The 14686-nt window shown below is 38.7% G+C and overlaps 1 protein-coding gene across 1 annotated transcript in view; it reads right to left on the bottom strand.

The window, feature by feature from the left end:
• LOC121383851 (4-hydroxy-2-oxoglutarate aldolase, mitochondrial-like) overlaps nucleotides 1-9227 on the bottom strand; it is a 21405-nt gene extending 12178 nt beyond the window's left edge. The window contains exons 1-3 of the mRNA XM_041513949.1: nucleotides 9152-9227; nucleotides 8584-8943; nucleotides 2328-2456 (exon numbers count right to left, since the gene is read on the bottom strand). Coding sequence (XP_041369883.1) covers nucleotides 2328-2456; nucleotides 8584-8943; nucleotides 9152-9227 — 565 coding nt within the window. The remainder of the gene's footprint in view (nucleotides 1-2327; nucleotides 2457-8583; nucleotides 8944-9151) is intronic.
• Between the last annotated feature and the right edge of the window lie 5459 nt (nucleotides 9228-14686).

The raw sequence follows: 14686 nt of genomic DNA, 5'->3' as shown, positions 1-14686 counted from the left end.
AATATCGTCTAAGACAAAAAACCATACCATTGATAAACACGTAGAATATCGTCTAAGACAAAAAACCATACCATTGATAAACACCCAGAATATAGTCTAAGACAAAAAACCATACCATTGATAAACACGTAGAATATAGTGTAAGACAAAAAACCATACCATTGATAAACACGTAGAATATAGTCTAAGACAAAAAACCATACCATTGATAAACACGTAGAATATAGTCTAAGACAAAAAACCATACCATTGATAAACACCCAGAATATAGTGTAAGGCAAAAAAGTGCCATGGAGAATTAAAAACTCCACAGTAATCTCCACGACCTTGCCGGTTACTGTGGGCAATTGCAGGGGTTGAAAAGTCCCATGAACATATATATTTCAAACATTTTCCGGATACTTGATGTGCAACACATTGGTATCAAATTGAAATAATACTACCTCACAGCAAAATCAATTTGTTTAAAATATATTTGAAATATCATATTAATACAGAACTGTAATCCAAGTGTGTAAGGTGTAATTCACATTATAACCAATCACATGACAAATCATGTGAACTGAATTCCAGTTGCCTAGTAAGATTTTAAAAATAATATATTGTACTGTTCGCTGGATTATGAACATAGGTGTTTTATTGTGGTGCTCCTGGCGTTATGTACCAGTACAACCACCAGCTAACATATCCTTGTTAACATTGGCAAGTTATATTGTGGTGCTCCTGGCGTTATGTACCAGTACAACCACCAGCTAACATATCCTTGTTAACATTGGCAAGTTATATTGTGGTGCTCCTGGCGTTATGTACCAGTACAACCACCAGCTAACATATCCTTGTTAACATTGGCAAGTTATATTGTGGTGCTCCTGGCATTATGTACCAGTACAACCACCAGCTAACATATCCTTGTTAACATTGGCAAGTTATATTGTGGTGCTCCTGGCGTTATGTACCAGTACAACCACCAGCTAACATATCCTTGTTAACATTGGCAAGTTATATTGTGGTGCTCCTGGCGTTATGTACCAGTACAACCACCAGCTAACATATCCTTGTTAACATTGGCAAGTTATATTGTGGTGCTCCTGGCGTTATGTACCAGTACAACCACCAGCTAACATATCCTTGTTAACATTGGCAAGTTATATTGTGGTGCTCCTGGCGTTATGTACCAGTACAACCACCAGCTAACATATCCTTGTTAACATTGGCAAGTTATATTGTGGTGCTCCTGGCGTTATGTACCAGTACAACCACCAGCTAACATATCCTTGTTAACATTGGCAAGTTATATTGTGGTGCTCCTGGCGTTATGTACCAGTACAACCACCAGCTAACATATCCTTGTTAACATTGGCAAGTTATATTGTGGTGCTCCTGGCGTTATGTACCAGTACAACCACCAGCTAACATATCCTTGTTAACATTGGCAAGTTATATTGTGGTGCTCCTGGCATTATGTACCAGTACAACCACCAGCTAACATATCCTTGTTAACATTGGCAAGTTATATTGTGGTGCTCCTGGCATTATGTACCAGTACAACCACCAGCTAACATATCCTTGTTAACATTGGCAAGTTATATTGTGGTGCTCCTGGCATTATGTACCAGTACAACCACCAGCTAACATATCCTTGTTAACATTGGCAAGTTATATTGTGGTGCTCCTGGCATTATGTACCAGTACAACCACCAGCTAACATATCCTTGTTAACATTGGCAAGTTATATTGTGGTGCTCCTGGCATTATGTACCAGTACAACCACCAGCTAACATATCCTTGTTAACATTGGCAAGTTATATTGTGGTGCTCCTGGCATTATGTACCAGTACAACCACCAGCTAACATATCCTTGTTAACATTGGCAAGTTATATTGTGGTGCTCATGGCATTATGTACCAGTACAACCACCAGCTAACATATCCTTGTTAACATTGGCAAGTTATTGGATTTGTTTTCAGTTTTAGGCAAAATGCTGACATCAGTCTAGTGGACATACTCTGCTTGGTTGATCTCACCCATTGTATGGAATGAGAGGAGGGATCTAGCTCAGTCAGTGGTGCCAGATGACTGGTCTATCAAAGGCTGTGGTACGTGCTGTTCTGTCTGCGGTATGGTGCATATAACAGATGCCAGCTACTAATGAAAAAATGTTGCGAATTTCCCCTGAAGATTGTGTCATAATTACCAAATGTTTGACATCCAAGAGCCGATGTTTAATTAATCAACTGCCCCATGAGTTGTTAAACAAAACAAACTTTATTTATTTTGATGTTTCTCTATCTGGCTGAAATGAGACATTATAATGAATAAATACTTACACTCACAACCCGATCCAGCTATGATGAGTTTGTCGCTCGGTGTCATTTGAAAAACATGTTTCACAAGCTTGATTCGTTCATCTGGATTCAACAAAACATACTCTCCATTGGATCCTTGCACCACATAACCTAGAAACACAAATGAAAAAACATACTTTCCACTGGATCCTTGCACCACATAACCTAGAGACACAAATGACAAAACATACTCTCCACTGGATCCTTGCACCACATAACCTAGAAACACAAATGACAAAACATACTCTCCATTGGATCCTTGCACCACATAACCTAGAAACACAAATAACAAAACATACTCTCCACTGGATCCTTGCACCACATAACCTAGAAACACAAATAACAAAACATACTCTCCATTGGATCCTTGCACCACATAACCTAGAAACACAAATGAGTTTGTAAACTCAAAAAGGATCAAATGAAAGGTCAGTGGTGTCAGATTTTGGAAAATGTGTGAAGTTAAGATAAACAAATAGTTGGTTATCAAACACTGACAGTCTATTACATATAAACCTAGCTGTGAAGAGGGTGTAGTGGTCTTACCCTTTGAGATAATATACGTATATACACTATCAAAAGGAGATAATTACACATACTGTACAGTGTAAAAGAGAGATAATGTACACAATGTATATCCTTGTCACAGACCTTTCCCATTTGTGAAATACTATATTTTAAAAGTATGTGTACGTGTACACTAAGAGGAAATAACTTAGTGTATACACAAGATTAATTATTTATCATGGCAGGGGTATTTTCAACACAGGCCATATACTTGTCAAAGGGAGATCATTTATATATATATATATATATATATATATATATATATATATATATATATATATATATATATATATACTACTCAAAGGGAGATAATCTCACCTCTAAGTGGAATACTGTTCCACTTGGTAATATTTCGTTCCAGTTGGTCCCAAGCTATTGACTCATCTTCGTTGAATGGTGTTGTTATTGGTGGATAGTTTCCACTGATATCAAAACTAATGTTCAAACTGTTACACTGGCGAATGTTGAGAAAACGTTGACATGGTGACACACCACAGATTTGTTTGGTCCCAAGTATAAAGCGTGAAAAGGCGAGCACTGGACGACTCATTCTGAAATGCTAAAAGCACAGGTTCTGGGTGGAGTTCAAATTAAAAATAGACCATATACAAACTTCTGTGAATAAAACATTTGGTAACCAAATTATAGGTTATGCACAAATAAATTCAAGTAACCCATTTCCTTTTTGTATAGCCCATTTCCTTTTTGTACAGCCCATTTCCTTTTTGTACAGCCCATTTCCTTTTTGTGTAGCCCATTTTCTTTTTGTACAGCCCATTTCCTTTCTGTATAGCCCATTGTCTCATTGTAAATACTGTCCTGAAGTTTGCACAAACCAAAAATTACATTTGTGTGAATGAACTGATCGTTTTCGCAATTTTTAGAGGCCTGATATATCTCAGTTTCAGTTATAGGTAATCTTAGTCAGAAAGATGCAAACAGACACAGAGAGAGAAAGACAGAGAAGGACAGGGAAATAGAAAAAGATACAGAGACAGAGACAGAGACAGAGACAGAGACAGAGACAGAGAGAGAGAGAGAGAGAGAGAGAGAGAGAGAGAGAGAGAGAGAGAGAGAGAGAGAGAGAGAGAGCGAGAGAGAGAGAGAGAGAGAGAGAGAGAGAGAGAGAGAGAGACAGACAGAGACAGACAGAGAAAGAGACAGAGAGAGAGAAAGACAGAGAAAGTAAAGTAAAGTAAAGTTTGTTTTATTTAACGACGCCGCTAGAGCACATTGATTTTTTATCTTATCATCAGCTATTGGACGTCAAACATATGGTCATTCTGACACTGTTTTTAGAGGAAACCCGTTGTCGCCACATAGGCTACTCTTTTTATGACAGGCAGCAAGGGATCTTTTATTTGCGCTTCCCACAGGCAGGATAGCACAAACCATGGCCTTTGTTGAACCAGTTATGGATCACTGGTCGGTGCAAGTGGTTTACACCTACCCATTGAGCCTTGCGGAGCACTCACTCAGGGTTTGGAGTCGGTATCTGGATTAAAAATCCCATGCCTCGACTGGGATCCGAACCCAGTACCTACCAGCCTGTAGACCGATGGCCTGCCACGACGCCACCGAGGCCGGTAGACAGAGAAAGAGACAGAGAGAGAGAAAGACAGAGAAAGAGACAGAGAGAGGGATAGACAGAGACTTGCAGCCAGATAAAGCAGCTATCTTAAGGCGTATTTTCTTAATATACATTCTCTATTTCCATAAGTAAAAATTTTAAAAGAACATTGTGTACGCCACCACCTTCTGCTCAACTGTTAAAACACATTATATCTCATACTGATTACATTTTAGTAACCACAGTAACAAACATCTTTCCACATTTCAAAGAAGGAAATCCTGCCTTGTCCGTAGCCATCTCTAAAATCTATACTTCTATTGGACCTTCCATGCACAAAGTATTCACATATTCACATTGGAAAAAATATTATCATCATCAGCAATGTTTAAGCAAGTACTCTCAAGTCCAAAAGAAAGACATATTGAAACACATTAAGTTATGGATGACAACTTGAAAGATACTCATTGCTCTTGTTGTAGTGGAGATGGAGGGTATATAATGTATTTTTTCAAATAATAATAATAATAAAAAAACAACGTTTGTGCTAATATTTTAATATGCATGTGAGAAGCTACATCATTTTTATCATCTGACGGAGGAGTTACCTATTTTGATTGATTCTTCTGCTACATGAATTAGACAGTGATGATCCTTGGTGGACTCATTCTGTGACATTTTTTAGTTCTCATCTCAACCAGTTACCCTATGACTGATATATCAAAGGATGTGGTATGTACTGTCTTGTCTGTGGGAAAAAGCATACAAAAAATCCCTTACTCCCAATGGAAAAGTGTAGCGAGTTTACCATGAAGACTGTGGATCAGAATTGCCAAATGTTTGACATCCACAAGCCAATGATCAATAGAGATTATTATACAAGCTTGTGTGCCATATTGATTTGACGAAATAAGTGTCAGGATTCTTGTATTGCCTTAATGACAGTGAAGGTAATACGTGAATCCTGACACAAATTTCAAACATCAGTACAATTTACACACGAGTGGAATAATTTGTTATTACCAATGTTATCACTATTATTATTTTTATGAATAACAAGCTAGGACCATGTCAAAACCTTTCAAACATATCTAGAACGAGACAATGAAACGTTATTTTCTGAAATGAGATTGTTTTGGTAAGCGATTACACAGAGCCAAGACTGGAGAAGCTGTACCCAGGGCTTCTAGAATTTTTATAAAATCCACTAGCCATGGGATCAGTGATTTAAAAACTTTTACCAGCTACGATTAAAAATTCACTAGCTCTACTTTACTAAATAATAGTAATAATCAGATATGTCACCTAAAGAGGGGGATACAGCTTAAAAACACTAACATTAAGGGGTTGGGGTGGGGATAGGATATTCATATTTACAAAATAGACTTAACTGCAAGATTTGACTTATTTTTTTCACTAGCTGTTGGGCATGGCAATAGTAGATATTTACTAGCCCAACATTGAATATCACTAGCCATGGGAGTGGGGCTACCAAAATCTAGAAGGCCTGTGTACCATGTTATGAATCTATGATGTCGCTGCCCAAATTATGTCATTCGCTGTGCGCATGAAATCATTATGACACGCATGTCCTGTGTATCTTGAACTATGTGGATAATAAATAAATATATGTGCTGTAGTGCCTGTGGTGTTATTTTGTTTTTATTTAGAATTTTTCACACAATGGATATTATCAACTAAACAATTGTTGATGCAGCTAATCAACATATGATAAAAATGACAGGATGTTTTATGGAGAGTAATGTCCATAAATAAATACTGGACATATCATATAAACACTTTTAAAAGAGTAGACTATAATTCAACTAGTATGAGTACCATACTTTGCCATTTGGGACGTAAATAGACAGACATTTGGACGGTTATAATCGAAAGGTAGGAAAATATTCCCACTTTAATAGTAGTAATGCATCAATAATCCTCTGTTTGACATAAAATACCATTACACTGATCATTTTCCAGTTTGCTGATAACACATATTTTACATATTGATAATACACACTACTCAAAGAATACTATCAGCATCCAGAACATTGTTGAAAGGGGGTGCCGACAGGTTTCTTTATGTATTGTGTGTATTAGCGGTTGATATGTGGAGTATTTGTTATATCACCAAACAAGATAATTATCAATGTAATAGACTTTAAAGTCTTATAGCTATAGTTGTGTTAGAGCGGGAATCTTTGCCTACCCGTAGCTCGAGTGTCCTCCAGTGCTTGTCTGTTTATCATCTATTTATTATCCATATGGTTCAACATAACCGAGTTAATAATAATCATACGAAGCACACATATAATAACAAGTGTAATGACGTAGTTTTGGGAAGCAACCTTATAACATGACGTTGCTTCTCCAGTCCTAGCTCAGACTGTGCATTTGAAATATGATGTCATTCCGTCGTCTCTTTCTAGTTGTGGCTGAAATATTTTGAGTTGGGTCTTGTTATTCATAAAGAAAACAACAATAATAATATGGATAATAAAGACATTATTACACCTGATATTCGTTTCGTAGAATCAGTACGACACACAAACTCGTATAATAATCTCTATTTATCTACCAGTGCTAGAGGAGACTTGAGCTAGCCTACCAGTGCTACACAGAAATTCTGTGTTTTCGTTGCGACCGAGAGCGCAATTATAACCGTCCAAATGTCCATCTTGCTATTTATAACCGTCCAAATGTCCATCTTGCTATTTATAACTGTCCAAATTTCCATCTTGCTCTTAAACGGTAGAGTACTTGAGCTATGACTCAAAAAGTTGTTTTACTTTGACAATTTGTAATTTTTTAAAAAGTAAAGTTTGTTTTATTTAACGACGCCGCTAGAGCACATTGATTTTTTATCTTATCATCGGCTATTGGACGTCAAACATATGGTCATTCTGACACTGTTTTTAGAGGAAACCCGCTGTCGCCACATAGGCTACTCTTTTTACGACAGGCAGCAAGGGATCTTTTATTTGTGCTTCCCACAGGCAGGATAGCACAAACCATGGCCTTTGTTGAACCAGTTATGGATCACTGGTCGGTGCAAGTGGTTTACACCTACCCATTGAGCCTTGCGGAGCACTCACTCAGGGTTTGGAGTCGGTATCTGGATTAAAAATCCCATGCCTCGACTGGGATCCGAACCCAGTACCTACCAGCCTGTAGACCGATGGCCTGCCACGACGCCACCGAGGCCGGTATAATTTTTTAAAGTTAAAAAACAGATCAAAATATAAACATGTATAAACATAATTGGAAAATGATATTTTGTATACTTAATCTGCATGTTTTGTTAATGACATATGTAGTGACTTCTATTTTATCGACAAGAATTAAAGATAATTTGGTTTTAGTTCAATGACACCACTAAAGCACAATCATTTATTAATCATCGGCTATTGGATGTTAAACATTTTGTAATTCTGACAGGATTAGAAAGGAAACCCACCATATTTTTTTCGTTAGTAGCATGGGATCTTTTATATGCACCATCCCAAACAGGACAGCACATGCCATGGCCTTTTATATAGGGCCTACCTTTAATTGATATACCAGTTGTGATACACTTGCTTGAACAAAAAACCCCAAAAAACCCCAGCCTAATGGGCCAACAGACAGACATAGATCCTGTTCCAACAAAAATTTAGTATTATTAACAGTTTACAGGGCCGTGGCTAGGATTTTTTTTTCGGGGGGGGGGGGGGGGGGCAATTGAGTAGTTAATAGTCTAAAACTCCTTAAACAGTCAAGAAAATGTTCTTTAATAATGCTTTCCGGATCCCTCACCCCCCCCCACACCCCCCCCCCCAACCCCCTCTCCGCTAGCTACAGCCGTGGTTTATAACGTCGCAAAGTATGTAGTATTTACACTACCAACCTTGAAGACGCGTATAATCGGATCGATAAAGAGTCTTACGAGTCATGACAAACTGTGAAAATAGGTCACAGCAGTATCACGTCGCATTTGTACTGCCAAATAATAATATAAACAGAACGATTAGAGCCTTTTTGTTGAAAACATAATTTGTATGCGTGCTAGTGTTTTCTTCTCTTGTTTAATACCACGGCAGAAAATTACAACTAACTTACGTTTTTTTAGATTCAATCGAATGATTCCAGAATTTACTTCTTTGATACTGGTAACGATTTGGACCATTTCGGCAAAGTCCGGATGTAATCGGTTTGTAGGAACCGGCGGGTGTCCGGCCAGACTCGGGTAGAGTCCGGCTAGACTCGGGTAGTCGGGCACGGGTCGAATCCGGCCAGACTCGGGTAGAGTCCGGCTAGACTCGGGTAGTCGGGCACGGGTTGAGTCCGGCCAGACTCGGGTAGTCGGGCACGGGTAGAGTCCGGCTAGACTCGGGTCGAGTCCGGCCAGACCCGGGTAGTCGGGCACGGGTCGAGTCCGGCCAGACCCGGGTAGTCGGGTACGGGTCGAGTCCGGCCAGACTCGGGTAGTCGGGTACGGTTATATGATCATGCGCTAGTTTCCCTTTTAGATCTGGCCGTCCGTCACAATACTGAATATATCAACCAGTTTCTAAATGCAATACAACGGCATGATTTGGCATCCATATTCAGTGCTGGAATTAAGATGCATAATGCCATTTTACTGCATTCCCTAATCTCATAATCATCTTGTGTAAGTGTCAGGTACTCGGGTCCGGGTCGAGTTTGACCCTCGAGTACTCGGAGTCGAATATGTTGGACACTCGCAGAGGCCCAAGTGACATGCGTCATAGTAATTTCAAGCCACACTAGGTTCATTCTCCAGGTTAGATCTCGTCAACATGGTCCAAAAAAAAATCTAATTACTCTTCAGCAACAAAGCTAGTCCGAGTAGGCTTACTCTGTTGTTTGAGAGCTAGATAAGATATATATCTAAGCTACAATTAAACACACAAATTATAAAAAAAAAATTAAATGTACAGTGAAACCCCTCAACACCAGACCCCCTCTAAACCGGAATCCCCTCAAAACCGGACGTTTTCCGCGGTCCCGTGATATACACATGTTTTAACACTATATTTTACCCCTCTAAACCGGAAATTCCTCTAAACTGAACACCGGACAAACAATTCGGTCCCATTGTGTCAACTTAGTGTAAATCCTACCCCTGAATACCGGACGATCAAACCGATACCAAGCAATATGGCGCCCACCTGTCTGTGAACACCGATGGCTAGTGCAATATGCGCATGCTCGAGATCGCTGTTATCAGTGTAATCACCGCTGCATACAGTACAGGTACCGCTCAGCAGGCAAGATTAGCAACTTGACAATAAACAATTAAAAGGACTGATCGCAAGCTGTGGTATGGAGTTAACTACTGTAAACACATTGATTGTGTTGTAATTATGGTTAGCATTAGCGGAGTTCGGGTTTGGGTTAGATGTCTTTATTAAGTTACGAATGTGTTTTAAGGTCTTAAATGTGATCCTGCACAAACATATCTCATGATTTTGCTTCAAAGATTGACACAAATAACAGGGAATTTAATTTGCTGCCTTCCTATTGTGTGAATGTGTTGGGTTTTGTTTTAAACGTTTGTTTAGCGAAATAAAGAGTAAGCAAAAGTATATGTTGGCTTTGCGTAGTCGAATAGATGTTAGTAGTGTTTCATTTTCATGTCGATTTTCAACATGACGGAACGTCCAGCTAAACATCGCCGTGTTGAACTCTCGCTCGATGATAAATTGTTCAACATATTCTTGTTGTTCTTGTTTTAAAACACTTTAACACTTTCTCTATTTTATGGAGAACGGAAGGTATTTCCGTCCAGGCAGACCCCTGAAAACCGGAATTAATTGATACTACTTTCTTCAATCTCATAACTGCACATTTTGTTAACCTAAAGGAAAATCTGGGCTTGCTTGGATATACGAAAACTTCAGAAGAACCAGAAAACCAATCTTAATCTACAATACAAGTAAATAATACATGCTTCTTTCTCTCTTTTTTAGTTTCTGTTTATCTTTCCTCTTCCCCCTCCCCCCCCCCCCCATTCATTTCATCTGTCCATTCTCTCTCCCCTGTCCCCCTCAGATCAAAACCATTATTGTATTCATATTTATGTATTGTTTTTAAACAATTTCAAATGTATATAATTAGAAGTTGTTTCAGTAGTTTATAAAAACATTGTAAAACCATCAACATTTTAAACATCGCAATTTAAAATGATCTGTTTAGTTATCTGTTTAACAATAATGGAAAAAAATAAATTAATATAATTATTTAATGTATTAATGTAATTGATTAATAAATTTTAACCAGAAGTTGTTTCAGTAGTGTATAAAAACATTGTAAAACCATCAACATTTTAAACATCGCAATTTAAAATGATTTATTTAGTTATCTATTTAACAATAATGGAAAAAAAGTATATTTTAATATAATTATTTAATAAATTAATGCAATTGATTAATAAATTTTAATTTAATATATTCTCTATATTGAAATTAACTCTCATAATATGCGATGTATGAATGTACATATATGTATGTGTATGTGTATGACTATATACATGTATTTTTGTAAGGCAATGATTCAAGGCTCCCCAACCTTGACACTGTCAACTGATCTGGGGGCAATAAACTCATTAAAAACAAAACAACAAAAAACAAAACAAAAAACACACACACAAAATTAAGATGTTGGATTTCCTAAAAACAAATCGCAGAAATAAGTCTGGGCGATATGGAATCAAGATTTGATATTCCAAATGCATGTGACATTTAATTGACAGTGCTATACAGTGTGCCTTTTAGAAAACAATTAATAAACAAGCTACGAACATAAAACACAGTCGATTTGGACTTTAGACCGACCTTTATAAGTAAGCCTGTCGGGGTAAGTTCAGTCAGCGGTGTGTCGCTAATCGCTTGCAAACATTTTTGACTGGTTCCTGAAGTGGTCATTCGATTTAATGTGTAGCGTACTAACCAGTCTTACTAGCGTTCGCGACAAACAGTTGGCGGAACGTACTCTTGGAACATGTAGCCTTGACATCGATAGTTTTCATCAACAGATCAACCAGAATGCCAGTAAAGATGTATATTTGATATTATGTTTTGCGAAAAACAATAAATAAGTTTTGTAACATAAAAATTACTACTTCTATCTTTACAACATTAAAAACTAAGAAATTACACAACATAAAACAGGTAGGTCAAATTGTATTTATTTGGTCGTAGCTGGTCAAAACTGATGAGTGGTAAAGCTGAAACTATGGGGTAGGGTATGGGGCATTAGCCCATAGACATAGCTAGGGGCTGTTCAACAATTTCGTAACAGAGAATTGGACATTTCTATAATCTCAGGAGGTGCAAGGGGCATTTGCCCCCCCCCCCCCCCCCCCCCCCCCCCCCCCCCCCCCCCCCCCCCCAAATTAAAGAAAAAAAATTCCGATAAAAATTATAGAAACTTAAAGAAAATTCTCTTCTTAACCATTTAAGGAGTTTTAGACTATTAACTACTCAGTTGCCCCCAAACAAAAATTCCTAGCTACAGCCCTGTAATTTATCTCGTTTTTATAACGCTAAGTCTAAAATTACATACAATTCCCATTCGTCACAACAATGACATACTTTGACCAATTTTGAAAACATTAAGTAATTCCTGACAAACACCCAGGCCCCTCTCCTATAATATACGCTTCACAACGCTCTCATGATATTTCTCCCCTGGAGCGTTACGTAATTGTTGAACGACCCCTTACATACTTACAACTATAGAACAGAACAGAATAGATTAGAACCTAAATTTTAGTACACCTTAGGTCATTACACAACGGTATACGGGAAACATAATAAGAATACTTTACAGTGACGAGATGGGCTTTACATGAGACACTGGCGTAGGAAACGTGGGGTGGGGGACAAGGGGGCATGTGCCCCGCCCCCACTTTGTAGCAGCAGCGATGATTTTTATATATTTATACATACATACATACATACATACATACATACATACATCTATCTATCTATCTATCTATCTATCTATCTATCTATCTATCTATCTATCTATCTATCTATCTATCTATCTATCTATCTATCTATATATGTATTGATGTATGAATATCTATATATTGTATGTATGTCGAGGTTGACTGTTACATACATAGATATTAACGCACTGCCACAGGGGATAATTAAATCCTTTCTGGCCTCACAAATTGTTCCATGCCGTTGCTGGGACTCGAACCTGTGGCACCGAATCGCCCGCAAATTGCGAGACTAACCACGATGCGCTCTGAGCTATCGAGGCATCCATAAAAGGATGCTCTTTAACTCAATGCATTGGGCCTACAATCTACGCGGTCGATCCCGCTTACGTGCACGAAACAGTGGGCAGACCTGGCACTGGCTAGTATGTATTAATGTATGAATATCTATATATTGTATGTATGTCGAGGTTGACTGTTACATACATAGATATTAACGCACTGGCAAGGGGATAATTAAATCTTCTCTGGCCTCACAAATGTATGTATGTACGTACGTACGTCCGTCCGTCTGTCTGTGTGTATGCCCCCCCCCCCCCCCCCCCCCGCGCTTTTTGGCACCTTCCTACGCCCGTGGGAGATAATAAGATACTGTTTACCGGCCTCGGTGGCGCAATGGTTAAGCCATCGGACTACAGCCCGGTACCGCCTCTAACCCAGAGCGAGCTTTTTAGGCCACTACACCCTCTTCTCTGTTACTAACCACTAACCAACTAACAACTAACCCATTGTCCTGGACAGACAGCCCAGATAGCTGAAGCACGAAAATAAGTTGAAATAAATGACATAAGATACTGTAGACTAATATACTGATAAGTATGCTGTACTGAGCAACAGAAGAGAGACACGCGAATATGGTATACACATATTGATGTGAGCAACTACTCATTGCTTGTAAAAGTAATTCTTATCAAAGTGAAATTGTATTTATATTTTTGCCCATTTCAGGAGTTGTTCAACCATTACGATGATACGTCCCCTATCTACCGTCCGCCGTCTGTTCGCCAGGCTTTCTTTCGTAACAGACATCAAGCACAGGTGATGTGCATTGAGAAATTTATATTATAGCAATGCTTGTTTTACGACGTTCCAACGGACTTGAATCTTCAGATGTTTCAGCTCGGGTCCGTAGGAACGATATATACGTACATGGAGGGGTGGAGTGGGTGTTAGTATTTTTATGGGGGTGGGTGACACAGAACGGTTTTTGTTGTTGTTTATATATGTACCGTTACCAACACCAGCAGACGCCATCGGCTCCTACGAGCCTGACAATGATAATTATACGACATTGTACTTAATCTACAGAAGAAAGAAGGTTAAAGTATAGGGTTTTTTTAACGACACCACTAGAGCACGTTGGTTTATTAATCAGCAGCTACTGGATGTCAAATATTTGGTTATTCTTTTATAGAGATATAAAGAGAAAACTAGCTACATTTTTCTATTAGTTGTAAATCATCTTTTATATGCACCATCAGACAGATAGGATAGCACATACCACGGCCTTTGATATACAGAACACAACGAAAGAAACCTGTAACGACAACATTTGCTCTTACTGGCAAAACACGTGTCCACAGATAAGACAGCGCATACCACGATCTTAGATACCAATTCATCGGACCGAAGGTTGGGGGTGTGGGATTTAGATCAGTCGGTAGTGCACTCGCCTGAGTAGCCCGAGTACTCTGACTGTAAGAGAGCTAGACGGACATTTGGACATAAACACGCTCTCATTACAGTCAGAGACCAACCTATGTCTTTTTTTGGCAATTCCTGACTACCAGACGCTAGGCAACGAGTCCCGCTCTAATACCACAACAATCCTATGTTTGACGTCAAATACCTTTACATCAATCATTTTCGAGTTAAGTGATATAAAAAAATCCACATATTAATCACTAATACACTTACTACAGAAAGAAACCCGACAGCACCCACATTCAGCTACGCTTCGTGACACTCCGTCGCAACAATTGCAAAGCTCGGCGATCTATTTCGAGACGTAGACCACGTGATCGCGCACTGGGCGATTCCGCCTTGTGCAGCAGTTACAGGGGCCGTCTCATATCAAGCGGTTATTATTTTCATAAACAAATCGTCAGTCAAAAAAGAACTTGTAAATCAGCGACAAATATCATTGTCGTACTGTTAACTGCCAATGCGTATCGATGGGTAATCTCATTA

Source organism: Gigantopelta aegis, chromosome 10, assembly GCF_016097555.1.
Source record: "Gigantopelta aegis isolate Gae_Host chromosome 10, Gae_host_genome, whole genome shotgun sequence".
Lineage (NCBI taxonomy): Eukaryota > Metazoa > Mollusca > Gastropoda > Neomphalida > Peltospiridae > Gigantopelta > Gigantopelta aegis.
Note: the sequence above shows the minus strand (reverse complement) of the source record. Positions and strands in the feature narration are given on the sequence as shown.